Source organism: Dermochelys coriacea, chromosome 7 (assembly GCF_009764565.3).
Source record: "Dermochelys coriacea isolate rDerCor1 chromosome 7, rDerCor1.pri.v4, whole genome shotgun sequence".
Taxonomy (NCBI): domain Eukaryota; kingdom Metazoa; phylum Chordata; order Testudines; family Dermochelyidae; genus Dermochelys; species Dermochelys coriacea.
The window spans coordinates 37,085,168-37,111,967 of record NC_050074.1 but is presented as its reverse complement, the minus strand read 5'-3'; the positions used below and the strand labels follow the sequence as shown (position 1 = coordinate 37,111,967).

The 26,800-nt window shown below is 42.7% G+C and overlaps 1 protein-coding gene across 2 annotated transcripts in view; it reads left to right on the top strand.

The window, feature by feature from the left end:
* The window catches only part of CFAP92 (cilia and flagella associated protein 92 (putative)), a 91,097-nt gene that overhangs the window by 61,569 nt on the left and 2,728 nt on the right, over window positions 1-26,800 (top strand). The window contains exons 11-18 of one of the 2 annotated variants that reach the window (XM_043518612.1): window positions 3,975-4,169; window positions 10,627-10,921; window positions 13,534-13,698; window positions 17,518-17,730; window positions 20,601-20,751; window positions 22,256-22,458; window positions 24,758-24,954; window positions 26,355-26,461. In XM_043518612.1, coding sequence (XP_043374547.1) covers window positions 3,975-4,169; window positions 10,627-10,921; window positions 13,534-13,698; window positions 17,518-17,730; window positions 20,601-20,751; window positions 22,256-22,458; window positions 24,758-24,954; window positions 26,355-26,454 — 1,519 coding nt within the window. In that variant the 3' untranslated portion in view covers window positions 26,455-26,461. The remainder of the gene's footprint in view (window positions 1-3,974; window positions 4,170-10,626; window positions 10,922-13,533; window positions 13,699-17,517; window positions 17,731-20,600; window positions 20,752-22,255; window positions 22,459-24,757; window positions 24,955-26,354; window positions 26,462-26,800) is intronic. The other variant, XM_038409457.2, reaches the window with a different exon arrangement.

The following is a 26,800-nucleotide window of genomic DNA, read 5'->3' as shown; positions in this document are numbered from 1 at the left end:
ACTCCCTCCTCAGGCCCTACGTTACCAGCACTCCCAGCTATCTTCGAGAAACCACTGACTTCCTGAGGAAACTGCAATCTATCGGTGATCTTCCCAAAAACACCATCCTAGCCACTATGGATGTAGAAGCCCTATACACCAACATTCCACACAAAGATGAACTACAAGCCGTCAGGAACAGTATTCCCGATAATGTCACAGCTAACCTGGTGGCTGAACTTCGTGACTTTGTCCTCACCCATAACTACTTCACATTTGGGGACAATGTATGCCTTCAAATCAGCGGTACTGTGATGGGTACCCGCATGGCCCCACAGTATGCCAACATTTTTATGGCTGACTTAGAACAACGCTTCCTCAGCTCTCGTCCCCTAATGCCCCTACTCTACTTGCGCTACATTGATGACATCTTCATCATCTGGACCCATGGAAAAGAAGCCCTTCAGGAATTCCACCATGATTTCAACAATTTCCATCCTACCATCAACCTCAGCCTGGACCAGTCCACGCAAGAGATCCACTTCCTGGACACTACAGTGCTAATAAGCGATGGTCACATAAACACCACCCTATATCGGAAACCTGCTGACCACTATTCCAAGCTACATGCCTCTAGCTTTCACCCAGATCACACCACAAGATGCATTGTCTACAGCCAAGCTCTACAATACAACTGCATTTGCTCCAACCCGTCAGACAGAGACAAACACCTACAAGATCTCTATCATGCATTCTTACAACTACAATACTCACCTGCTGAAGTGAAGAAACAGATTGACAGAGCCAGAAGAGAACCCAGAAGTCACCTACTACAGGACAGGCTCAACAAAGAAAATAACAGAAAGCCACTAGCCATCACCTTCAGCCCCCAATGAAAACCTCTCCAACGCATCATCAAGGATCTACAACCTATCCTGAAGGACGACCCATCACTCTCACAGATCTCGGGAGACAGGCCTGTCCTTGCTTACAGACAGCCCCCCAACCTGAAGCAAATACTCACCAGCAACCACACACCACACAACAGAACCACTAACCCAGGAACCTATCCTTGCAACAAAGCCCATTGCCAACTCTGCCTACATATCTATTTAGGGGACACCATCATAGGGCCTAATCACATCAGCCACACTAGCAGAGGCTCATTCACCTGCACATCTACCAATGTGATATATGCCATCATGTGCCAGCAATGCCCCTCTGCCATGTACAATTGGTCAAACTGGACAGTCTCTATGTAAAAGAATAAATGGACACAAATCAGACGTCAAGAATTATAACATTCAAAAACCAGTCGGAGAACACTTCAATCTCTCCGGTCATTCGATTACAGACTTGAGAGTGTCCTTCAACAAAAAAACTTCAAAAACAGACTCCAGCGAGAGACTGCTGAATTGGTATTAATATGCAAACTGGATACAATTAACTTTAGTTTTACTTTGTGTAATGACTCATCCACTCCCAGTCTCTATTCAAGCCTATTTCCCCATGTTATTTCTCCCCCCCATCCCACCCCCACTGTTCCTCAGACATTCTTGTTAACTACTGGAAATGGCCCGCCTTGCTTGTCACCATGAAAGGTTTTCCTCCTTCCCCCCCTCCTGCTGGTGATGGCTCATCTTAAGTGATCACTCTCCTTACAGTGTGTATGATAAAACCCATTGTTTCATGTTCTCTGTGTGTATCTCCCCACTGTATTTTCCACTGAATGCATCTGATGAAGTGAGCTGTAGCTCATGAAAGCTTATGCTCAAATAAATTTGTTAGTTTCTAAGGTGCCACAAGTACTCCTTTTCTTTTTGCGAATATAGACTAACACGGCTGCTACTCGGAAAGTTTTCTACAGGTTCCATGAGACAAGATACACAGAACTGTACTTAATAGCTTACACCATTTTTATTCCTTGCCCAGTAATTAAAAAAATGTATTTTCAGGGGAATTTTTGTGTGTGAAAATACAATGCATCATTTTCTCTCCCGAAGGCCCAATGACATTCAAGAGTATTTCACATGAAATCTGAGTGTTATTTCTATGTAATGGCCCTGAGGCTAAAATGTTTGTCATTTTCTGTCTTCCTGCTCTCATAACATACATTTTAAAATTCTCAGGTTACCCAGAATATCTCATAATACATAATTCTAAACAAATATTTGTGTCCATATTTCTCATATTTTATCCTATATACATTTTGAAATTTGCTGTGAGAATTTTCTCGGGTGACCTTGACTTTGTCATATTTTCCCCTGACCTCAGAGTAGGTTGGCTGAATTTTCAATCCCTGTGTCTATTCAGTCCTTGGCCTCTCTGCTGTCTACTAAAACATTTTGTTTTTTGTTTCCTGAGGGTGAGACCAAGGATTAATGTTAATTAGTGCAAGCTGTGAAGCTGGGTAATGTCCCAATTTGTGTGCTGGGAAGTGGACTAAAAAGAGTTTTATAGTCTCAAGTGAGCCACCAAATGGTAACAATTTGGGATCAGTCTCAATCTGGTCTAGATTAGAGCTAGTGTCCTAGAAGTAAAAAAATTCTGGATCCTGTTTCTCCCTCCCCACTCCAATTTTCCAACTCTGAACCTGCCTTACTCATGTGAGTAATCTTTACTCATTTGAGTATTCCCATTGACTTCAATCCAGGATGGAGACCATAAGAATTGTTTCCTTGGGTGCTGAGTGCTAAGGATGTATTCTTTGCTTTGAATTTTTGGACAAGTAACACAAATACTGTAGTGTAGTAATGGACACATACAGATACAAACTGCAGTGGCACAGTGAGTTTCTGATACTTTTAAACCTGGGGATATTCAGAAGGTTGCAGCAGGTAGAATTTGGGTACTTTTTGTGACTTACTCTAAACAGATTAGAAAGTTCAGATTACTTTCTGGGCTAAAACCCACACAAATTTCATCAAAATGAATGGGGACATTGACTTTCTAGAGAAAGAGAAAAAAGAAAAGCAGTACTTGTGGCACCTTAGAGACTAACAAATTTATTAGAGCATAAGCTTTCGTGAGCTACAGCTCACTTCATCGGATGCATTTTCTTGTTAACTGCTGGAATTAGCCTACCTGCTTGTCACCATGAAAGGTTTTCCTCCTTCCCCCCCCTGCTGTTGGTGATGGCTTATCTTAAGTGATCACTCTCCTTACAGTGTGTATGATAAACCCATTGTTTCATGTTCTCTGTGTGTGTATATATAAATCTCTCCTCTGTTTTTTCCACCAAATGCATCCGATGAAGTGAGCTGTAGCTCACGAAAGCTTATGCTCTAATAAATTTGTTAGTCTCTAAGGTGCCACAAGTACTGCTTTTCTTTTTGCGAATACAGACTAACACGGCTGCTACTCTGAAACCTGTCATTAGAGAAAGAGAGAGACACACACACCATATACAATTTATAACCCTTTCTAAAAGGCTCCCCTTTCACTTATATAACTCCTAAAGGATTTGTAGTGAATGTGGGTCTCCCTCAGATTTCCAGATTAAAAAAAGAGTTAATTTCTTTTTTTTTGGCATTGAAGGAATACAGAAACGTTAATTGCTTTCCTAATTTATTTATTTTTCTTTGCATGCTTGTTCCCTTCAAATTGTTGAACTGATTTATTTCAGTAAAAAAGTCCTTTCTTGTTGTGATCATGTAAATCTCTGATTCTGTTTTTACCCCGGTAATTGATATTGTACTGTTTTTGTAACTATAATAAGAGTAAATTTGGTACTCTAGTAAACTTCCTTGCAGAATATTACATTGTGTGGTTACATATGAGGGGTTTTTAAAATAATAATTCATAGCAGGTGAGTTTTTTTTGCAAGTTTGTTATTGTTCTTTTAAAATCCTTGGCATAAAGTGTCAGAATGGCAACAGGTTCCATCTACAAGAACAAAGACAAGACAGATTCATATGGGATTATGCTGCAGCACTGTGGGATTCATGAGATAAAGACTGGTTTTGTAACATTACTTTTGTGGTGCTCTGTTGCAGGACTCACAGAAGTGAAAATGGAAGGTTGGATATATTGTATAACTCACAGCTGTCTTTCCATCAGCGCCTGTATACAGACCTGGAAGCAATCCTGTATCATATCCACCTCTGTAAACCCCTCTCTGCTATAACAAGACAACCTCTCCTTTATGTCAGGGATATGGTTCCTCAGGCATGTTTCCAAGCCTTGTCCAGGTAAGACTATTCCTAGATTTGTAGTCAGGAAACTGATAATTGAAGCATCACCAAAGTGGTGTGAATATTTGATACACTATTTAATGCCTTTGTTTTTTGCTTTTACAAAGAAAGCAGGTCAGTGGGCCTGAGAGTGAGTTTTAGGTTTGAGATCAGGCATGGGAATATGGCAGATGGGCACGATGCAAATGGGGCACGCTTCATCTCTGGGGATTAGAGTGCCAGTTTCATCACTCTTCACCTGCTCCTGCCTCTCAAATAATTTTTGAAATCACACCTCTCTGGGCATGAAGTTATTCCTTATGGGTCAGGAGAGATGGAATAGGGAAAAAGGAAATAAAATTGTCTTATGACGGGTGCAGTGTCCCACCTGAACACTGGCTGGGAGTTCGTTCCCTGCTTAGCTTTCCTACAGGTTTATAGGGTGAAGGAATGGAGGAAGGCTGAGGACGACAGGCCCAGTCATGCACTCAGACAAGCTTGGGAAGGCTCTAAACGCAGTCAGGAGAGAGGAGCTTTCAGGCTCAGTTCTGCAGCATATGGCTATATTCACCCCCATTCGCCTCAGAGTATCCCAAATGTTTCCTGTGTGTTTAGTTTGTAGAAAGCATAACAGTCTGGACGCACAGAATGAGAGTGAGGGTGTAGCTGCAAATATAAAATGTTACTTTTTGTGAAAAATGTGGAGAGAAAGCCATCTTTTATGCAAAATCAGCACAAAAAAAACCCCTTGCTTTTGAAAAAGAGGAAATGGGTTTTATTCACCTTTGAAATAAGCAATTCAGGTGCTTAGAAGGCTGAAGAGAGAGAGAGAGAGAGTAGGTACTTTAGTCCCTGCTGTCAATAGACTGGCTCATTCAGATTATTTTCTGAACTAAAATCCACACAGCTGTCACTGAAATGACTGGTGATTTTCACTCCTGAGACAGCGAGAGAATCCAGCCTTTGTTACTTCTTTCAGAGGACTCAGTTTCAAATGATAAACTCCCACATTGCTCATCTACAGTGCTTATGGTGAAGCCTCACCAAATAAGCATTCAAATTAAATGGCAAAGCTGTTATTTCCAGCTAGAGGAGGAGGAGAACATTATTAGTGACTTCCAAGTTTCTTTTTGCACTTCTTGTTACCTTGCAACAAAGGAGTGACTCGGATACAAAATGTCACACGATTGTGCTTGATTGGGTATCATTTCCAAGGTGGCTGCTGCAGTCTTGAATACTGCAGTGTATGTCTGCCAATAGCACATGCAGGCTTTGATGCATCAGACTTATTTAGTTCATGTGATTTGTTTCTTTCTACTGCAAGGATTCCCAAACTTTTTGCCTGCAAGACCCCATTTTGAGACTTACTGTTTCCTGTGACCCTAGACAAAAACAAAGCAACATAGCGACCATGGGATCTAAGGAATTTACTTATTAAGTATGTTATTTAATGCTCTGTAATGTGACAGATGGGCTTGTATTTTGCGACACAGCTTCTCAAAGTCTGGCGGCTTTGAGATATTGCACGTTTAATCTCCAATGTGACATCAGTGGTAGATCGATACTGAGACTTGATTGATGCATGTGGGATGAATCCAGCTTCACAGAAATGCATGCTCGCAAATGGTACTATCAGTTTCAAGGCGTGTGTTGAGAGTGCAGGATATTCATTCTTGACAGTGAACTAGAGCTCTAGGAGCATAAACTGGGCATATGTTCCTCACAAATATCAATCCCAGGAAATTTCAATGAGCTCTTCGATTTCAGCTGCTGGCAAATCTTGGCATCAGGCTTGCATGGAAAGGAGTTTCACACCCACTTTGTCATGTCCCAGTCAGGGAAAAAGGATGCAAACTGTTCCCCCATTTGGCTGAGATGCTCAGCCATCACCTGTGTGAGCAGCTGAATAACATTATTATCAACCAGGAACTTGCAAAGCTGCAGGAAGAATTCATAGTTTGTCTTCAATAGATTATTCTTCCAGAAAACACTTTCCTTCATGAATGCTGTGATTCAATCACTCAGCTGAAGCATGTGGGTGTTCTTTCCTTGCAGACCTGTATTCAGTTCATTCAGTTTCCCAAATATGTCAGTGACATAGACAAGAAAGCCCATCTTCCTTTGGTCACCTAGAAAACCAATGAATTCACTCTTTGTGCAGTCCATCGCACAGGGACGCAGCTCATCTCTCGGTTCAAAAAATCGTCCTGGTGTTTTACCTTTTAAGAGCCAATGAGCTTCAGGGTGGAACAACACGTAATGATCGGACACTGACTTCATGCAGTTTTGCAAACAGACACACGTGTAGAGGCTAAGACCTGACGTAATTCACAATAGACAAGACCTGCTGCAAAACTTCACCTAGCTCTGGACTCAGAACTTTAAAAGCCAGCTGTTTTCCATGAGTCATGCAGTGAGCTTACACAGCAGATGGAGCAACTTTCTTTACCAAGGCACGTACTCCTGCTTTGTGGCCTGCCATAGATGGAGGGAGCTCCATCTGTATAAAAGCCTACCATGCCATCACACGGGATATTTTTGTATTGCATGTAGCTGTGTAACACATCCAACATTCTTTGTGTTATCTCATGTCCAAGAGGAGAGAAACAGAACAGAATGTCTCGGAGAATTGCATTTGTGTACATCACAAAGCCAAGAGATGTGCATCACAATCCTCAGTGCTCACATCAACCTGAAGAGCAAAAGCATAAGGGTTTGGCAGATGCTCCATCAGTGTGTTTTCCTGGTGTGCTGTTATTGCCTCAATCCTTTGCTTCACTGTATTGTTGGACAGTGATATGGCTTTGTTGTTTGCCTCAGTTTTCTTATACATTATCTTCACCATATTGATTGCAGCTGGCAGAATTAAAGTCTCTCCAATTGTGTGAGGCTACTTGGTTTACGCAATGCAGTCACTCGCCTGAAATGATGCTTTTGACTGTGGTCAGAGACGGATATGGGTCTCTTGAATTACACTTGTTGATGCAAAGATTTTTCTTTCTGGTGTTGGAAAAATGACCTTGGTTTCCCTGTGTGTTCCTTGTGAAGGGTTATGAGGCATCCTGCTTTCGCTAGATAACATGCGTGACATAGCAGGCATTTTGGCCTTTCTTTGTTCTTGACGAAAACACTAGTGAAGCCATACTCCAAGACAGCCTCATCAGATTTGCAAGCATGTGTCTTGTACTCTTGTTTTCTGTTCAGAACTGCATCACTAGATGCTCTGCTGGAGGTTGAAGCAGATACTCTGCGTAAAAATGAGTCCATTGTGCCTCTTATCACAAATCAGAAAGAGGAATTCACTTGTAAGCAACCAAGGCCAGGACTTAGGAAGACCCTGTGTGGTGACAGTAGGACAGTGCAGAAACAATGACTTACAATGATTCTTTAAGGCGTGCCAGCAGGGTATTCAGAGTGGCATGAAAGAAGACATGAGTTCTGCCTTAAGGAGCTTACAAGCCGCTGCAGATTCCCATCTCAGAAAAGGCTAGCACAGGCTACCAGCTCAAGCAGAGAGGATGCTATGTTAAGACTGCTGTCCACAGATAAGCATCTTCTGGATTCAAGTCTCTCAACTAGGTGCTTGCACAGCCGGATGATGCAAATGATAAAATAGCATCTGCACAGCCAACATGTCCTGACCTGCTCCACAAATGCCAGGCCAGGAGGCTGACATTTTATAAAATGGTGGCCTTCGCATAGCGTAACCTTGTGCATGCCACTAAATCAAAATGATGGCTTTCTGGCACAGCACTTGTGGAGAAGTTTTGGCAAGTTCGGGGGCAGACCCCGTCACCTTGCAGGTCCTATTTGCTAATGGTGTGACCCTATTTGGGATCATGACCCATAGCTTGGGAACCACTGCTGTACTTGCTGGCCCAAGTAAGTTTTTAAGAGCCTGTTATTTAGTGACAGTGAATGGAGTTTAGCTCAAGGGGTAGAGGGTCTGTAGTTTTGCTTTTGAAGGTCCTGAGTCCTTTCTCTATGAAGACTCTTTATATATGTAGCCATAATTTGTTACATCCGTACATGTTTTCTGTGGGAAACGAATAAGTGAGGAAAGGAATTTAGTGAGAACTTCCATTGAAAGCTAAGTGTCACCTCAGTGTCCTTAAAAAGATTTTGTATCCTCAAACAAAGCTTGCCAGCAAACTGCAAAAGGACAAACTCCTGGGAAACTGCCAAAATTTGAGCCAGGGAATAACACCACTCTGCATATTCTATATATGATGAAAAATTCTGCTGATGATAGGTACGTAATAGTTTGTTTCTTGAAGCAACTTTATTATGGTCTATCTTCTGTGGGGAAAAATTATCCCAGATTTATGGAGCAGCAGCTCTGCAGTGCTTTTGATAACTGTAGCTGAGGTTCCTTCAGTGGAAATCAATGTCTGAAAGGCTGTCAGTATGAAACATGGTGGTCAGAGTGGTTTTAAATACAGCTGTCGTTTCTGTGCTAGTGAGAAGTGGAGCTGCAGGAAAGTCAATATGCTCTGTAGCACTCACTGTCATAAACTCAGAGAGAGCATCTTAGAAGGATGCAAATAAAGTCTGGAGTCAGGTGTAGCTGCCATGTACACTAGAACCTCTATTTCATGAACTGATTTGAAGAGCTTATAAAATTGAAAATCTCAAAATAATAGTATTTATGGCACATAAATTAATGTATTAATCGGTCATTGATGGTTTACGTAATGAGTGGTAACAAATGTATAGTGTGCCTGACTTTTATTTGTTTGGGAGTACTGCATCTCTTTTCTTGTCTCCAAATTTCTCAGTCCTTTCAAACCTTTACAGGTACTTGAATGTTGACTGAAGGATTGAAGTTACATTTGGCAGCAGAATGACAACTTCAGCAGCAAAAAAATTCTACTGTATTATGTTCAAGTCCTCCTATAGTTCAGTGTCCTGTGTCCATTATTGAAACTTTTTTGCTTCTCAGTACGTCAGCTGGACATACTTTTTAACTCTGTTTAACAACATGTTTTGAAACATTATAAAAAAGAACTCTGGCAAAACATTTGAGTAATTAAAGCAGTTGTAATTTGTGTGATTACATGTTATCAACTAGCTTTTATGTGTTTTGTTCAGAAATAACGTGAAGGAAAATATACTCACCGCAGAGATATTACAATTCTAAATTTTTAGAGTATTGAAAATAACTTTCTACTTTGCTCCAAAATCAAGCATATGGACAAAAGGATGAGCCAAATTCTGTTTCTAGTTTTGACAATAAACTTATTACTACTTTAGTTTAATAATTCTTATTGCATACAACAGGGAATTCGCTGTCTGACTTGCACAGAAAGGAACAGCTGTGGTCCATTTGGAAAACAGTCACTTTATTATATTATGCAAAATGTGTGTGATGTATGTTGCTTCCTCTGCTCTCCAGTATGTTTTTTTTTTAAACCGATTTAGTTAAACTGGTGGAAAGCCTTATAAGCACACATTCAAAATTGATTTGAACCTGTCCTATGTCAATTTAGCTTAAGCTGATAAGTAGTTATTTTAGGATAAAGTGAACCCCACATAGGGGTTTAATTCAATCAGGTTTGAAACCCATTTTAGTTAAACCAGTGCAACTTTGTGTAGACAAGGCCTAACAGCAGAAAATGATTCCGAAGGGGCTGTTCCTCCAGCCAAGGCTGCCAGAGGGCATAATGTTCTCCCATCCTGCTCTCCACTTCCTTGTTCCTCCCCAGCCCTGGAACATCCTTTTTCTCGGGTGGGGGGTCCATGTGGAGCGGCTGGCTTGCTAGGCCAATCTTCAGCTCCTGCCCACTGTGCCCCACAAGAGGGACTGAAGATCTGGCCCTGTCTGATGTGTGTCTCTCTGTGTGCGTATATAGGTATATGGGTATATATAGAGAGTGAGAATGCTTGTGTGTAGTGCTCATTAATTTTGTAGTTACACATTTTGCGGGATAATTTGCAATTTCCTTGAAACTCTCTGGGACAAATTTAGCAGAGGCATGAATCATGGTATTATGCGTGTGTTGTAAGGTAGTCAGGAAATGGGTGTTAAAGGTAAAAGAGTATACTTGGCACCGAGTTAGCTTTCAGTGGGTGTACAAATTAATGTAGGTCATATACCAATCCTGTAAAGGGAGTCTGCTTTATCATACGATGAATGCCCAACCAGTCCAATTTATACTGCTTTACTACTTACACCCATTTTCTACCTAAATTACAGTCAACATCTAACCATTTAAGTCACTGTTCAGTCTGCCCTCTTGTAGCATATCTTCAGTAGTTTTTGATAAATCCTAGGCATGTCACCTTTTTCCAGTTGGGTCATGCTTGATGCCAGTATAAGTGAACTGAAGAGCTCCATTCATTTAGCAAGAAGATGTTAAGATAGAACTGTTATGTTTTTTTATGAGTAATAGTTTAATGCTCATTATGTGATCAGAATAAAACTTGGTACATTTTGTGATAATCTATAGAAGTATTCTGTCTGCTTGTGTTGTAGGCTTGATTATCTCTGCCACAGTAAGAAGTTAAGGGATGTCGTTCAGAGAGGTCTGTTGCCCTCTGCAGAAATGATCACAGTCTTGAGTCAGGAGTTTGGGATTCCTCTAACTAAGGAGGATTTGTTTATTCAAAGACCTTCCCTGCCCTCATTCTTCCCATTTGCTTTGCAAAAATCCAGAGAAGTTACCATAAAACCAGGAGCAATGCATTCTTTACTGGATAACCACAATGAAAAATACATTCAGTGGAAAAAGGAAATGGAAGATAAAATGCATTACAAAGACCACATCCAGGTGAGTTGTGTGGGATATAGAAGTATCTTGAAGCAATACTAACAGTCACAATAGTTTTCAGAGTAGCAGCCGTGTTAGTCTGTATTCGCAAAAAGAAAAGGAGTACCGGTGGCACCTTAGAGATTAACAAATTTCACAAACAAAACAATTTCACAAACAAAAGTCACAATAGTGCATCACCTTAATTTCCCCTACCCCCTCCAGAACTAATGTCTTTTAGAGTTGGAAACATTTAATAAAGCCATCCATGGACAAGATCAGCAGTGTATTATCTACTGCAGAAGCTGTATTGCAGAATTGACTGCTCATCACAGGGGGGAAAAGCATAGTGGTTACAGATGAAGACTGCGTACAAGAAAGCAAAGAGGGAGGTGGGTTAATTATTTAATAGCGTTCTTATTCTGGCTTGGGCTGGTTCCTTCTCTTTCTTGCCTTTTTCTCTCCTCCGCACTCTGCCCTTTCATGTTGTCGCTTGTTCTTGCCTCAGCCTCTAATCCAGGCTTCAGGCGCGTTAGGACAGGCAAACCTACCATGCACAAACAATGTAAAATTGTACTACCTCCTCTTGCCCTCAGTGGAGGAAGAGATGCAGGTGTTTTGTGCAAACCAGCTGTTTTTAGCTGGCAGTTTAAATGATACTCATTACCACCTGAGAATAGCTGAAAGGCATGGACAGTGAAGCACTGAGCCCCATGTAAGTGGTTAGGGAAGGTATGTAGAACTTCTGGCTCTTGTTGCCGTGGTGGGAAGCAGCCCCTCTCCATATACTGCCTGAGAAGAAAGCAGGCTGAGCCTAATGCCATGTCTACACTACAAAATTATGTCGACCTAAGTTATGTGGCATACAGCTGCTGCAGTTGTTATAAAATCACTTGTGTGTGTGCGTGCGCACTTTTGGCTCCTTGTGCATGTCCTCACCAGGAGCATTTGTACTGATTGTACTGTCAGTAGGGGTATTGTGAGATGGCTCCTGAAAGCCAGTAACAGTCGATGGAAGCAATGCAGTGCCTACACTGACACTGTGTCGACCTAATTACATCGACCGTGACTCTGCACCACTCGGGGAGGTGGTGTTATTAAATCAGTGTAGAGAGGCACTTGGTCGGCAGGAGTCAAATTTAAGTGAAGACACTTCCACAGCTAGGTCGATGCAAGGCAGCTTATGTCAACCTAACCTTGTACCGTAGACCAGGCCCAAAAGTGTTCCCAGCCATCTTTGATGTCATCCGGATAAGCTTTCCTGGCAGCCCTGAGAGTCTGAGGTCATGTTATTAAGAACACATTATTTATTTGAGGACTAATAAGCATCCTTTGTTTGTGATGAGTTCTTTTGAATGCGTATTTCCTGTGTTTTAATATAAAAAAGGTTTTCCTTGGCATGTGTGTGTAAAGTTCCATTCCTGTTTCCCAATACCCTGCTTTGTGAGCACTCGTGTTGTCGATGTTAGAATAAGTTGGACACTTTAGTGTTATTTACACTGTCTGTTGTTGATAAAGGGACAGTTGTGTGAGGCCAAGAGGGAAGCAGTCTCATGTAAGCATCCTGGTTACATGCTGCTGTAACATCACCAGGTTTGTCTGGGGAGCATCCCCCCCAGCCTAGCTAGACAGAATTGTGCTAAAAATAACAGAGTGGATGTTGCAGGACTGGTGGGGGTTTGGCCCTAGCTACCTGTGCTCAGAACCCTTTGATCCTGTTCGAGCTAATGTAAACCTGTCTAGCCGGGCTGCGAGGCATAGTTCCAGCTGCAGAGTGGACATACCCATAGAAGGATCAGTACTTAGCCCTGAGTACTATGTATAAATGAAAGTCTGTGTAAAATATTCAACTTTCCCTGTAGAAGTACATAACCAGTTCCCATTCTGTAGTTTTTGGGTCCGCAGTGGAGAAGTCTGACAGAAAGGTCTGCTATAGAAAAACAGGAACATTCCTTCTTATTTGTAGGCTAATGTCGACTTTCAACTTTTCTGACAAAACAAACATTTTGCAGCCAAATGCTTATAACATATTAGGATTCCTCTCTAAGTCAACACAGGATGGTAAATCATGTAAACACAATCTATGTTCATTTGTGGTAGCACCTGAGGGGCACATTATTTTCTCAGAGGCCACAGAGGGTCCCAGTATTGCCATCTCAAATACATGAAAAGAGCTTGAGGGTATATTTATACCATGCCAGCAAGGCTGTTTGCAAAGGGACATGAGGTAGGAGCTTTCCGCTTGTGGTGTTAACATAGAAGATTTGTAGAAATAAAATAATGCGTTGATGGCTTTTATTTCCCTTGGCATCACATACACGCACAGCGCCAGGCAAATGCCACCCCAGCAGCACCATTGCTTAGACCCATGTGTATGAGGTCTTGTGCTGTGTGCGCACACCTCTGAGGAACTGCTGGGACCCTGCAGAGTGCCTTCTGCACAAGCAGGCTGAGTGACTAGCACCCTAGGCTCTAGTCATCAGAAAAGATGATGTCTCAAGCTCTATTAAGGTACCCCCTTTTGGGGTGATGGCCAGTGAGAGAAGCCCTGTTGGTATATCTGGAAGAACAGTTATTTTATCATGAGGGTTAAACTTTGTCACACTAAACTACAGTGTAATTTTTCTGTTTAGACTAACATTGATGCCGTGTTCCTACTCAGTAGGAAGGTGAAAAAGCCAAAGTTCAGAACCATCAGGAGTTCTCCTGCTAACAGCAAGTCGGTCTACAACTACAGTTCTCAGAATCTGAATTCTGCAGAATGGGCAAAGATGCAACTTCGTAAGGAGCTGGCAAAGGTGAGATTGAGATACAGTATGTGTATAGTGGAATGTTTCATTGTGTGTGACTGGGTAGACTTGGCTTACCAAATCCAATCCTGAGACAGAGATGGGGCTTCAAACAGATGTTCATTAGTGCCCTTCATATTAAAACAATGGTTCCTACACTTTTTACTAAGGTGACCCACATTTTGTCTTTTTTTGGGGTCTCACCATTATGTATTCCCTCTCTCTCAATCAGACACCATTTAAAGTGGGGTGGGGTGGCCTTTATCCCCATTTCCAGCCCAGCTCCCTCTTGCTCTCTCTCCCCCAGTCCTGTCCCCTTATGTGGACAGAGAATTCCAGTAGGGCTCCTGCTACACCCCTGTGAGAGTGGAAGACTACAATGAAACAAAGCACAAAACAGCCCTCCAGTCCATTTCTGTCCTGGGAGAGAACTAGCCTCCCAAAGATCCTTTTATGGCTAGGAGGCCTCGCTGAAACAGACACCAAACACCACAGATTCTCCTCCTGGCAAGGGAGCCAAACAATCCCAGTCTTCCCCTGCAACAAGGTGAGGCGATGCCTCCTTCTGCAGAACCAGCTGGTCCCTTTCTCTTTGTAGTTGATCCGCATTCGCTACCAGGCTGATGACTGTTCACTTGCTGGCTCTGGCCACTTCCTCTGTGCTGCTGCTGGCTGCACCCCACTCACCATGCTGCTCCCTGCTGCCCTGGCCCAACCAAAGTGAGAGCACAGAGTGGAGTGTTTCCAGGGTATGTACAGGGTGGGGAATCATCGGAGGCAGTAATAGGCAGCCCATCTAGACCCTTCCCATGACCCACTGTTGGGTTGGGACCCAGACTGTGTTCAAAGGTGGGATGGGAGCATAGAATTGTATTAAATTCTCAGAGAGAGACACTCCATCAATATTACTAATTTTTGTAATATGTTTCTCTCCCGCCAATTAATTCCACTGAAATCAATGAAGTTCCACAGGTTTATAAGTGAGAAGAGAACCTGAGCTACCGTAAATATATTCCTGCATTTTATATGCATTGTAAGGTAGTTTGAAAAGATGTTTCACTTAACTCTACATCTTTTAACATGGTGTGTAATGTAATCAAATATTTATGTAGGTGTGAATAATGTATATAAAATCCTATTTAACACCTTGTTCACCACCGCTTAACTCCTTGACACTTGCTGAATATATTCATGCAGCAAAATTTATGCTAGTATTGTCCTGATTATACAGCAGTCATTAACATTCACTGTCATATGCAAAACAGAATTCCTGGGAGATGTTTCATTAAAGTGGACATCCTGATTCAGTAGGAAGTAAAGTATTGTAACAATATTTTATATGTGTATGGCGCTTTTCATATGGAGACGCTTTATAAATTACATAGATACTGCAGCAACCTCTGAGGTCGGGGGGGGGCACAGGACACTGCACAGCTGTGGGGTGAGGTGAAACTTTACACTGGGGCATTGGGTCAAAAGTACTTCAAGCTAAATAAATACATCATGTTTAATGAATTTTCTTTATCATCCACAAAGGACTTAGGTCTTATGTGTAAATCCACAAAGTCATCTGCATGCTTATTTTTTCATGGATTTTGTAGGCTAGAAGTGACCATTGTGTTTGTCTAATCTGACCTTCTGCATAACACAGGCCAGAGGACCTCACCCAGTAATTTCTGTATCAAGTCCATAATTTCTGTATGAGCTGTAGTGTAACTGTGAGAAAGAGATCAGGTCTTGACTTAAAGACTTCAAATTACTGCCTTAATTTGGGATGTAGGACTGAGTCAGATCCGTCTCTAAAAAGGCACTTTCACTTTATGGATTTTAGGAGGTCCTCTCTTGCCAGATGCAAGCTGCTTGGATCATTCTGCAGTGCTCTTTGTCTCTTCGAAACTTTGCACAGCTTGGATGGGATTTAAAAAACGCTCAGTGTTGATTTAATTCTGCTCCCATTGAAGTTAGTGGGAGTTTTACTGTTGACTTGGGGCAGAGATAAAGCCAATGCTGAGTGCCTTTGAAAATTCCCACCCTCCAGCAGCTTTGAAAGTCCCGCAAGAGATCATCTGCACCATGCAAAGCTTTTAAAGCACACATGTCCGTAGGTGGTGATTGGGAAGCTGAAGTTCCTCTTGTGTGGACTTCCTGAGCTCCATAAAAATCAAACATACATACTTGGGGTTTCTAATAGGTGCATAAACTGCTTTTAATAACTCCATAAATAATACCCTTTTAAACCAGGGGTGGGCAAACTTTTTGGCCTGAGGGCCACATCGGGTTTCCGAAATTGTATGGAGGGCTGGTTAGGGGAGGCTGTGTCTCTTCAAACAGCCAGACATGGCCCGGCCCCCACCCCCTATCCAACCCCCCCTGCTTCTTGCCCCCTGAGGCCCCCCCCCGGCACTCCTGCCCCATCCAACCCCTCCGCATTCCCTCTTGGCCCCCCCAGGACCCCGCCCCATCCACCACCACCCCTGACCGCCCCCCAATCCAACCCCTCCTCTTATTCCTGACTGCCCGCCCCAGGACCCCTGCCCCATCAAACCACCCCTTCTCCCTGACCATCCCCGGAACCCCTGCCCCTGACTGCCCCCCGCCGCCCCATCCAATCCCTCCTCTTATTCCTAACTGCCCCCCTGGGACCGCTGCCCCCATTCAACCCCCCTGTTCCCCGTCCTCTGAGTGCCCCAATCCCTATCCATACCCCTGCCCTCTGACCACCACTCCAAACTCTCCTGCCCTCTATCCAACCCCCCCTGCTCCCTGCCCCCTTACCGCACTGCCTGGAACATCAGTAGCTGGCGGCGCTACAGCTGCACTGCCCAGAGCACCAAGACAGGCAGCCATGCCACCCGGCTGGAGCCAGCCACGCCACCACACAGCACAGAGCACTGGGTCAGGCCGAGGCTCTGCAGCTGTGCTGCCCGGCTAGAGCTCGCAGCCCCACCGCCCAGAGCATGGCGCAGCGAGCTGAGGCTGCAGGGGAGGGGGAATAGCAGGGGAGGGGCCGGGGTCTAGCCTCCTGGGCCAGGAGCTCGGGCTGGGCAGGAGGGTCCTGCGGGCCAGATGTGGTCTGTGGGCCGTAGTTTGCCCATCTCTGCTTTAAACCCTTCAAGATTACCAAAGGCCTCATCATGACCAACAAATTAAGAGCCTGATCCAGCTTCCACTGAAGGCAGTGGAAAGACTCTTACTGACTTCAGTGGGTGTTGGATCATCCCTTAAATAAATGTGCATTAATGTCTTCCAAATTTCAGGCCTCTCTTGCCTCAATCTTTCCAGAAAAATTCTATCTTGACATGAAATCTTACCTATGGAATTACAGGGTGGATTGATGGTGTTTTGTAACAGTTTGTTGGGGTGTATCAAAAGTGGGTTTACAATGGAAATCTAACTTTACTCTTAACTATGGAGAGACCAACTTCTCTAGTATGATATCGGACAAATCCTCAAGTGGTATAAACCAGAGTAGCCATATTGAAACCAATTGAGCTATACCAGTTTACACCAGCTAAGGATCTGGAGATATATGTAAATAAATATAAAGAACTAATATCGTAAATCTTTCTAATGATTCCACAGTTTTTACTTGCATTATCTTTAAGTGTGCAGCTAGGAGAGGGATGCAAAATAAGATGACATTCGGAAGTATTTTGTGAAGTACTTAATCGGGTTTCTTCATGCTGTCTGACTTGATTAATCTCTGGTTATTTTCAGATGTAAGTAGAACGGACACAGTAGATGCTGATGTTACTTTACATTTTCCAGGGCTGTGGTGATCTCCACTAGAGGAGAACTCATGTTAACATAAAACATTTGTCATTCTAGAAACCAGAGAGGAGATTTGCTTATTGCCACGAATACCTGTCAGCCATGTTTGATCCTGTGGATTTGGACACTGTCCGGAAAGAATCTATTGCAAAATCCAAGAATATGTGGGTATCACCAAGTGGATTTGTATGTCCTGGATTTAAGAGCTGCACTGAATCCAATCTGCACCACTGGATGCCTGATGAGGCACGCCTGAAGGAGTTAACTGAGGTAATCTAGGTTTCAGAGTAGCAGCCGTGTTAGTCTGTATTCGCAAAAATGCATCCGATGAAGTGAGCTGTAGCTCACGAAAGCTTATGCTCTAATAAATTTGTTAGTCTCTAAGGTGCCACAAGTACTCCTTTTCTTTTTGAGGTAATCTAGAAACTTAAAGTAGTAAACCCCAGAAAGTTGTTTTCTCGTATCCAAGCTGATAGTAACAAGGACAGGAGGCTCAGAAAAAGGAAGATTGTCTTACAGGTTTTGTGGTTTTTTTTTTTTTTTTTTTTTTTTTTTTTTTTTTGGAGAGGGCTTAGCTCAGCCTCTACTTATGTGTAGTTAGGGTGCACGAACATCTGCATGCACAATTAAGATTCTGTCACTTGCATGCACTTTTCTCCCATTTGTCTAAATGGGGTTGCACATGAAACTTGTCATCTGTGCATACAGACGTTAGTGTGACTGCAAAGTTGCACATGTACCAGTGGAAGCTTGGGTCTGAAAATCATAGTATTCTAGCCCAGTGTAGGCAGGGCTAGTGCCATTACTTACATGCTCTCAGTTTAATTGTACTCTGAGCTGTGCACCTCCCATTGCTCTGAGTCCAATTAATTTTTGAACTGTCTCTCTCACTTTGAGTTTGCAAGCCTTGGTTCCTTGTTCTGCTCTAGAGTTCCCCCAGCCTCTATGAAGATGTAGTACACTGTGTAAATACAGCTTGAGGTTAGAGGGGAAAATGCTTTTATTACCCCAATGTGACACCAATGTTGTTAACATACTCCAGTCCTGTTGGTTGAAATGTCTGAGCCTATATCTCAAGTCTTGTTTAAAACCAGATACAGAGTGGTCCTGTATCTACTCTTCATCTGGCCGAATTCATCTGCCTGTGAACTGCAGAAGATGTTTGAAAAAATGTACAAGCACACAGCCACACCCATATATTTTAGCTAGTTATCTATATTTTATATATATTGTATTTCTAATCAAAGGGCTGGGTTTCATGTCAAAATGGTGATGCGTTTGTTAATAACGTTAGATAAACCATCAGTAGTCCATAGTGTGCCACTCTCTCCTTTTAAAAAGTGTAGCGAAACAAAACAAAACTAAAACTCCTTTAATCCAATGTGAGCAAATAGCTGCCTGCCAAGAAATTATTAAAGTTGCTAAATGTAAAAAATCCCAGGTGTGTCCCTTACCATATAGCTGTGTGGCTTTCTTTTTCCTCTCTCATTTGGGTTTCCATTTATTATTGTAACTTGTATGACCGTACTGCTCAGGAGCCCTAGTCATGGACCAGGACCCTATTCTGTTCTTTCTTTTTAACCTTTACTGCCTTCTGTGTCTTTCAGCTTCTGTATATTTTCTCTTTCTTTGCCATTTTGCTTTTTTCTGCATTTCTCTCTTTGCCTGTTTCCCTTCCCTGCCATTTATTCCTTTTCTCCCCCCTTTCTCTCCATTCATGCCTGCTCTTTCCTATTCCGCTGATCTCTCCCCCTCTTTCCATTTTCTTTGCTATTCTTTACAGTTTCACTTTCCCCTTTCCTTAGCATTTTACTGGACTGTCAACTAGACCAGTTCACTCATCCCTGGTCTGAACAGTTACCCAGCCTGCAGCACGGTATATATGAAAAGTGAGAATGCAATCAAATAAAATGCACGTGCATTATTTGGGTTTGGTGGGATGGAAAAAAGGAATAGACGGGGATTTTCATGGAGAGTCATTGGGTCCTAACAAATTATTTGAACACACCAAGTGTGGAACAAAGTTAATGCCCAGTCAAGCAGGAAAGGATTCTGAATGCCATTGTAGCATGTGCTGCTGCAAAACAGAAGTGATGCAGAGTGCCCTGCCCATGTTACAAGGCCAGCAAGCGCAAGAGGTCTTCCCTCTAGCAAGTCCAAAGCAAAGGTGTAGCGCTTTTCAATCATGGAGAGGAAGTGAAAGACCTTTCCCCATCTTGGTTTCCCTCTCTGCTCCAGCCCTCTGACTAGAACTCCATCTTGATTGTCGCTCCCACACTCTGCCCCCATCTTCTGAAAGCATGTCAGAGTGCCCTGGAGCCATTATTTCACTCTGCACTCCCAGCCTTCTACCTTTCAGCTTCAGGTCGGTGGCCCTTCCTGTGGTGAGAGGGGCGAGATGAACCTGCCAATTTTTGGACTAGGGTCTATACGTTCCTAGTCCCATTTTTACACGAGATAGAGGCAAAATTTGCTGTAAATCATAGACTGAGTTCCTGTCAGATTATAGTGGCCCTTTGCTAGGTTATCACATCAGAATAAAGTGACGAGCTCATTCTTTTAACGTTAGACAGTGGGATGACACAAATTTGTAATTAGACCATTCCCTGCGAGCTGTATATAAAACATTACTCTGTGCATGGGTGGATGTTAGGGAACTGCTGTTGGCACCGTGTTCCATTACACACTCAGTAACTCGCCTATAAAATGCATTTTTCCTCCATAAAGAAAAGGAGGACTTGTGGCACCTTAGAGACTAACAAATTTATTTGAGCATAAGCTTTCGTGAGCTACAGCTCACTTCATCGGATGCATGTAGCTCACGAAAGCTTATGCTCAAATAAATTTGTTAGTCTCTAAGGTGCCACAAGTCCTCCTTTTCTTTTTGCGAATACAGACTAACACGGCTGCTACTCTGAAACCTGTCATTTTTTCTCCATGAATCAAAAATAATAACATGAAAGGCAACCCACAGAGAGACAATAGAGTCTCCTTTGTATTTACATGTGGTACTTTACAAACTATTACCTGAGTAATGTGACCTAATCCTTATCCTTCTTGGAAAGATTTCCTAAGTATTTGTGTGACTGCTTGCTGTGGCCAGCAATATGACTGCATAAAGAGATGCAACTTTCATTTAGAAATGGCAGGAGAACATTCTGTTTGCTAACATTTTGGAGCCAGTGCTGAGTCGCGACAGATGGAGTTGGGACCAACGTCACATAGATTTTGATCTTTACAAGAAGCCACCTGTTTACCTCTCAGAATCAGCTTCTGCTACTCATCGGGCAGGTAACTGGTCCATTTTCAATAACTAACCACCCCATTTTTCTCAACTTGAGTTCTAACGTACACTTATGAGGATTGTTTTCAGTTGCTCTAGTCCTGAAATGCTGCCTCTTTCTGTAAAAGTGCATGTGTAACCAACTTCCAGTGTGGTGTGGACTATTAAGTTGGAATTCTGCAGTAAAATTGTGGGGCAACTTCTGCAGAGGTCTTTGGGCATAATGAGACCAGTCCAGTTCTGCTTCCAGGGCAGGGGGTGAGGGTGCTGCAATCCTGCTCAGGGTACTGCAATCACTGTGCCAGTGGGCCTGTGATCTGCAGTGGCTCTTTTTCTCCCTCAAACTCCATGTGTGCTGGGTGCACACGGGCAGGGCCTGTGCATTCACAATTGTGCAGGTCCACTAGCCCTGCGCTGAAACAGCAGCAGTGGACTGTGTCTGCGACCCGGTCCATATCCTGGAGAGGGAGGATTATTTTTGTTGCAGCTCCCCGGTTGAGTGCTTGGTTAAGGAGCTGGCCTAGCAGAGCGGTGAGGCAATCGTTAGACCAAGGTTTTGCTTTAGGCTAATAGGTATCAGAGCGTAGCTGCTACGATCCTTTCATTTTGTGGAGCACTGTTATTGTCTCCCATACCCATCAGTTCTTGGCCTTAGTCCCTGAACTTGAGGGTCTGCCTTTGGACAAAGATGATAGTGGTGGTTCTCTTTCATGACTTATTCCTCTTCTGGGTGGCTGACCCTTTATTTTTAGTGAATGGTGACAATCGTTTTTGTTACTCAGGCAAAGATCAGGCAGCCAGCTGCCTCTCAGCCCAAAACTAATGCCAGACAGAGAAGGTGGAGGAGGTGCCTATAGAGATCCAGTTCAGTCTTTTGTCTCCAACATCAGGCTACAACATGCCTCACTCCACACACTACTTCCTAACTGGAAACAAAGAGGATTGAGACTTAAATCTGTAACTTCTCGGCCAAATTCAATACGTGGTATTATATTCTCCTCCAGGTGTGTCATGAACTCCACCGACACAAATACACACTGAGTAGGAAGTTTTCTTAACGTTTGATTTTGATAAACTGCTTTGAAAGCTGGAATTACACTTGTAAGTGGAAAATACAGAACAAAACATCCACTATGGAAACAATTAAGACTGACTAGAACTTACACAGGTGCCAATGAGACTGACTAGGGTCAATGCTATTGCTCTGTTTTTGTTAGTGCACTACATGTAGGACTAGCAATACACCTGTTATTCAAGGCCTGGGACTATAGAGTGCTTCTCATTGTGTGATAGGTTCAGAATATAAACAAGTAGGACCAAACTCATTTTCATTTGTTCTGCATGAATTTGCACCCAGATCTTTGTGTTAGCCATTACTCTGCTGCCCATTATAGTTTGGTACAGATGAAACCTTGCGAGGAAAGTTGTTCAGCTGTAATTGCATGCTGTTCTCTTGAATATCAGTCCAGTCTTGCGTAAACACTTGTTTCCTGTCATTATTTTTCTTTTCAGTGGACACTTGGATGCATGAAGACTCTGGTCAGCTTCAGAAAACTATATTTGATGACACCAAGCTGAAAGTTTACAGGTGCTCCACAGCAGCCGAGCTAACCACACGTGGCCCAAAAGCCAGTGCCCAGCTAGACAAACTACAGGGTCTTCTGAAAGATGAACCAGAGAAATTCTCACTTAAGAGACCAGACATGATCCTGCGGGTAATGTGCATTTCTCTGGGATCCTAAGGGTTGGAGTTCCCATAGGAACAGCACCTGTGAGTGCCATTTTGATAGACAGTCTGCAGCATTTTAAAACAATTTCCATATTTAGCTGATCAAGATATTTTGTTGACATAGATGATCATTTAAAGAGTCATTGCTATCTTTGAGGCATATGGCCCCGCTTAGCTCAGCCTTACCAAACTCTCAGAATAATTTACCAGCTAGGAAAATGTTGTTAAACTTAGTTACCCTGGGGAAGAAGGTGAATATGATTTTGGCCAGCTCGCTTAAAAGCACTAAATTGTAATATTCTCCACTGAAAGCTACGCAGGGCCCAAACCACTTCTAAACACCAACTCTCCCACCATATACTCTCCTGAAAACCATTATGCACTATGGGCTTTATTAGCACTGTAGTGCACGCTGACACTGAAGAAACCACACAGACACCCCCCCAGCCCTGTAAGATTCAATGATTTGCATTAGTTGATATGAAAAGCTATAGGGATGGCCTGCACCGAACCAAACAGTTAGTGACTGACCCAAACAATGAGTAAACTTTAAAACTCAAAGTGAAGCTTCCTTTCAGTTACAAATACTTTGGAGAGGAAAAAAAAACCCCACAGACCTTTAATTGTTTATTACAAAGCAAAATTAAAGCAAACATCCGCCACATCCCTTTTTGTTTTGGATGAACGCACAGCAGCATGCCCGCAGACCCTCTCTCCTTTCCCCAGTTCACACTCTCAGAGTTTGGGTTAAGTGTGCTGTAAAATGCTTGTCTTTCCCTTTCCAAAGCAAATGCAGTAATAATGATTAAAAAAAAAAAGTCACTCTTTTCTGCCTGTTCTCATGTAGCCTTTTTTTAATGGAAGAGCTTGAACTTAGTTTCTCTAGCTGCATATTTTCCCCTTAGACCAGTAGTTCTCAAACTTTTGTACTGGTGACCCCTTTCACACAGCAAGCCTCTGAGCACAACCCCCCCCCCCCCATAAATGTTAAATACATTTAAATGTATTTAACATCATTATAAATGCTGGCTGCAAAGCAGGACTTGGGTGGAAGCTGACAGCTCGTGATCCCCCCTGTGTAATAACCTCATGACCCCCTGAGGGGTCCCGACCCCAAATGTGAGAACCCCTGCCCCTTACCTGAACTCAATCACTCCCCTCCCCTGCTGAGTCCCCAATTCAGCTTGTAGTTTCCACCACTTTCTTTTTGATTGTGGTGCCTTAGGCTGTGTCTTAGCCAGGCCAGTTGTATATTTTTAAAAGCTTGTATTGCAGCAGCTGAGAGGCCATTTGCTAAGTGCGTGCCCAGGATGCTTCCCTTCTCTGTACTGTAAGCAGTGTCATCATCCTCATTGTCTTGCTGGGTAGGATTCCTGCCTCCTTGAAGTGTTTTCACATCATCTTTTGAGGTGTGGGTGCTGCCACTAGAATACTAGAGCTCAGATACTCACTGCCTCATCCAATATAGACACTGACACAGAGGCGGTAACAGATGCACCCTAATTTTCAGGCATTTCTTCCGTTCTCTAAAGCGTGAGTGTTACTGAGCTACTTTACAGCTTTTCTGTGTGATTGTTAATGTGGCATGAATTTTTTCTGCCCAGGAAACAAAAGGTTACATGGGTTTAGAGAGCAAAGAGTAGTGACAAAACCTTGTAAATAAGACCCTTGTATGTTTGGTCTTGAATACTGATGACGCATGAGACTTCGCTGTAGTAAAGTGAAAATACAACTGAGACTCATGCCACCCAAATGCTCAGGAACTGCGCTTTCCCGCTCTTGCAGCCGGCTTGTTCATACGACAAAATACTTTTGGAGTGGGCTTGAGGCCAGCCTCCTTCGCTCACATTTTTTTAAAACTCTTGAACTTGATCAAGTATAGCAGGGTTAGCACATAAGGGTCTCTTTGCACAGAGAGTCCTCATCTTATCACTCTGGAATGAGTGATTACACGTCAGTAGTTGCTGACAGCTTATTTCAAACTGTGTTTGTGTGCCTTGACTCTTCTAGATACTTGGGAAATAGTCTAGGAGAAAACAGATGCTTCCTTTACTTTTACTGAGCTCATCCTTTGAAAAACCTGCTTTTCGGGGCTCAAATATTGGCCCCGGGATTTTGCCCTGTTGAGCAAAAATAAAATAAAAAAAAAGTTAGAGCAGGACTTAGTTTACTAACATGCGCCCATGTTGTTAAACATAAATGTTTATTTATAGTATTGGTATTCAGTAAGCAAAAGTAGGACTGCCTAGGCTGAAACCTGTTTCTGCTTAATTTTGTTGTCCTAGCCTATCCCAGCACTGTCAGTGTTGCAGCATCTACCTGCCAATGGCAGTCACCCAGACCTGACCAGAAAGAGGAGCACCACCAATGGATTTGTTCCAGGTCTTGAAGACCAGCACAGCTTGAAGTGGAATGGGAATATAGTTCCCTGCCGTGACATGGAACACAGAAAGTTTGAAAAGCTGAAAGGAGCCGACTTTAAGTAAGCCACTTGAAGAAGCTTAGTCAGGATGCACAGAATGGCAATGAAGTGGCATAATAATTGAGGGTACAGCGCAGTAATGTTTACCGTGCACAAGAACCCAAATTCATTTAGGAAGGAAATGAGGAAAAATGCAAGGAGTAACTTGGATAAATAGAATGGAATTACCCCAAAGTTGGGAAGGATATTAGGGTAATGCTCCTGCTCTTGCATAAGCTTTTAATGACCTAAAGTGGTCAAGATTATGTTAATTCTCATGCTGAGGAGCATATTGGTCCATCACCATAGTAGGGGCTTAATTTCAGTACTAACTCTGAAGGAAACTTGTGCCTACTCTATTGCGTACGGTATAGACAATTCCAAGGAAAACCTTTGTGCTCAAGGACGTATACTGTCATGACCATGCACTCATTTGTATAGGTGTGGCTATGTAATACCTGTCGCTATACGAGTATCAATGTGTGCATACACACACAGTGATACTCGTATACCGACAGGTATTACATAGCCACATTGTAGAAAACACACCCCCATCTTTCAGTGGACAAATATATGCACTCACTTTGGTAGGTGTGGCTATGACTACGGGCAGAAACAGAAACTTATCAGTTCCATTAAACAACTCTTGGTTTGGAAAACAGAGGAATTTTTAAGTATGCTTGGTTAACGCTGCTTGATTCACTTGGTGTAGCATATAGAGAAACTTCACTGCTTGCAAGGGGGTTATTTGAGGGTTACAGATGTAAAACAGGGCACAAATGAGTCAACTAACTTTCTAGTTAATTTTAAACAGTCAGTTACTGATGACTATTCAGCCCTTTAAGAATACTTTCCAATACATGACAAGGAATGCTTCACCCATGTAACTTTGCTTGTAAAAAAGAACCATCTCAATTTATAAATCAGCATCTGTGGGGCACAATGCAATGCTAGTTTTCTGCATACTACTACTAAATGTATAGAAAGTGAGGCATTAATAGTAGTTGAAAAGCTGTTTGGTACTGAGTAAGCAAAGGGAAGGAGGACATCCTAACAGATGGCAAAACAGCTTTTCTAGTATTACAGGATCCTTCCATGAGTACAACCATCTGACTGGAAAATTAAGAGCATTTATGCTTTCAGTTGGCAGAAATGTAGGTACAACCAAGTATTTGTTAGCTCCTAACAAACTTGTTCTGTGAGGACCCATAAAACCTTTGGAGGGGAAAGACTTCATGGTTAGTGTAGTGAAGGGCTTAAAATTAGTGGTTTTATCAACTGATTTACGGTATTGTACAAGTCCCTATGGCATATAATAGCATAGAAATATGCACATTTACAGAAAATTAAATCCTTTGTCACAGCTAGTCCAGTGTTTGTGAAGTCAGATGTATAATTAGCATGTTGATTTTTCATTCCAGGTTACTTTGTTATGAACATTCCTTTCTTTACAAGATAAAGAGACCAGTGAAGAAAGGGGAGGATACAACCCTTCTGCTACAGCAAGACTCCACTCAATAGTCAGGTAATTTGGTAGCAACTAAAATACAAAGTGCTAGAGGGGATGGATTGGAGGCATGCCTAAAGTAGAGCTGTAAATTCTTGCTTCAGGAGACATACAAGCCTTAGCTGTGATTGCGCTAATCTGCTACAAATATGAGGGGCTAGCTGGCTTGTGTATGTAGCCAGAATTTATATCTCCAAGTATAGACAGCCTATGTAATGGTTTCAGTGCATATCAGCCTTTCAGATATTAATGACCCCCTAGGGAGGACTGATTTGATCAAACTCCAGCAGGGCAAGGAAAAAGGAGGTGCTGACTCTTGAAGAACCTCCCTCCCCCCCACACCCACAAATGCTGCAGAAA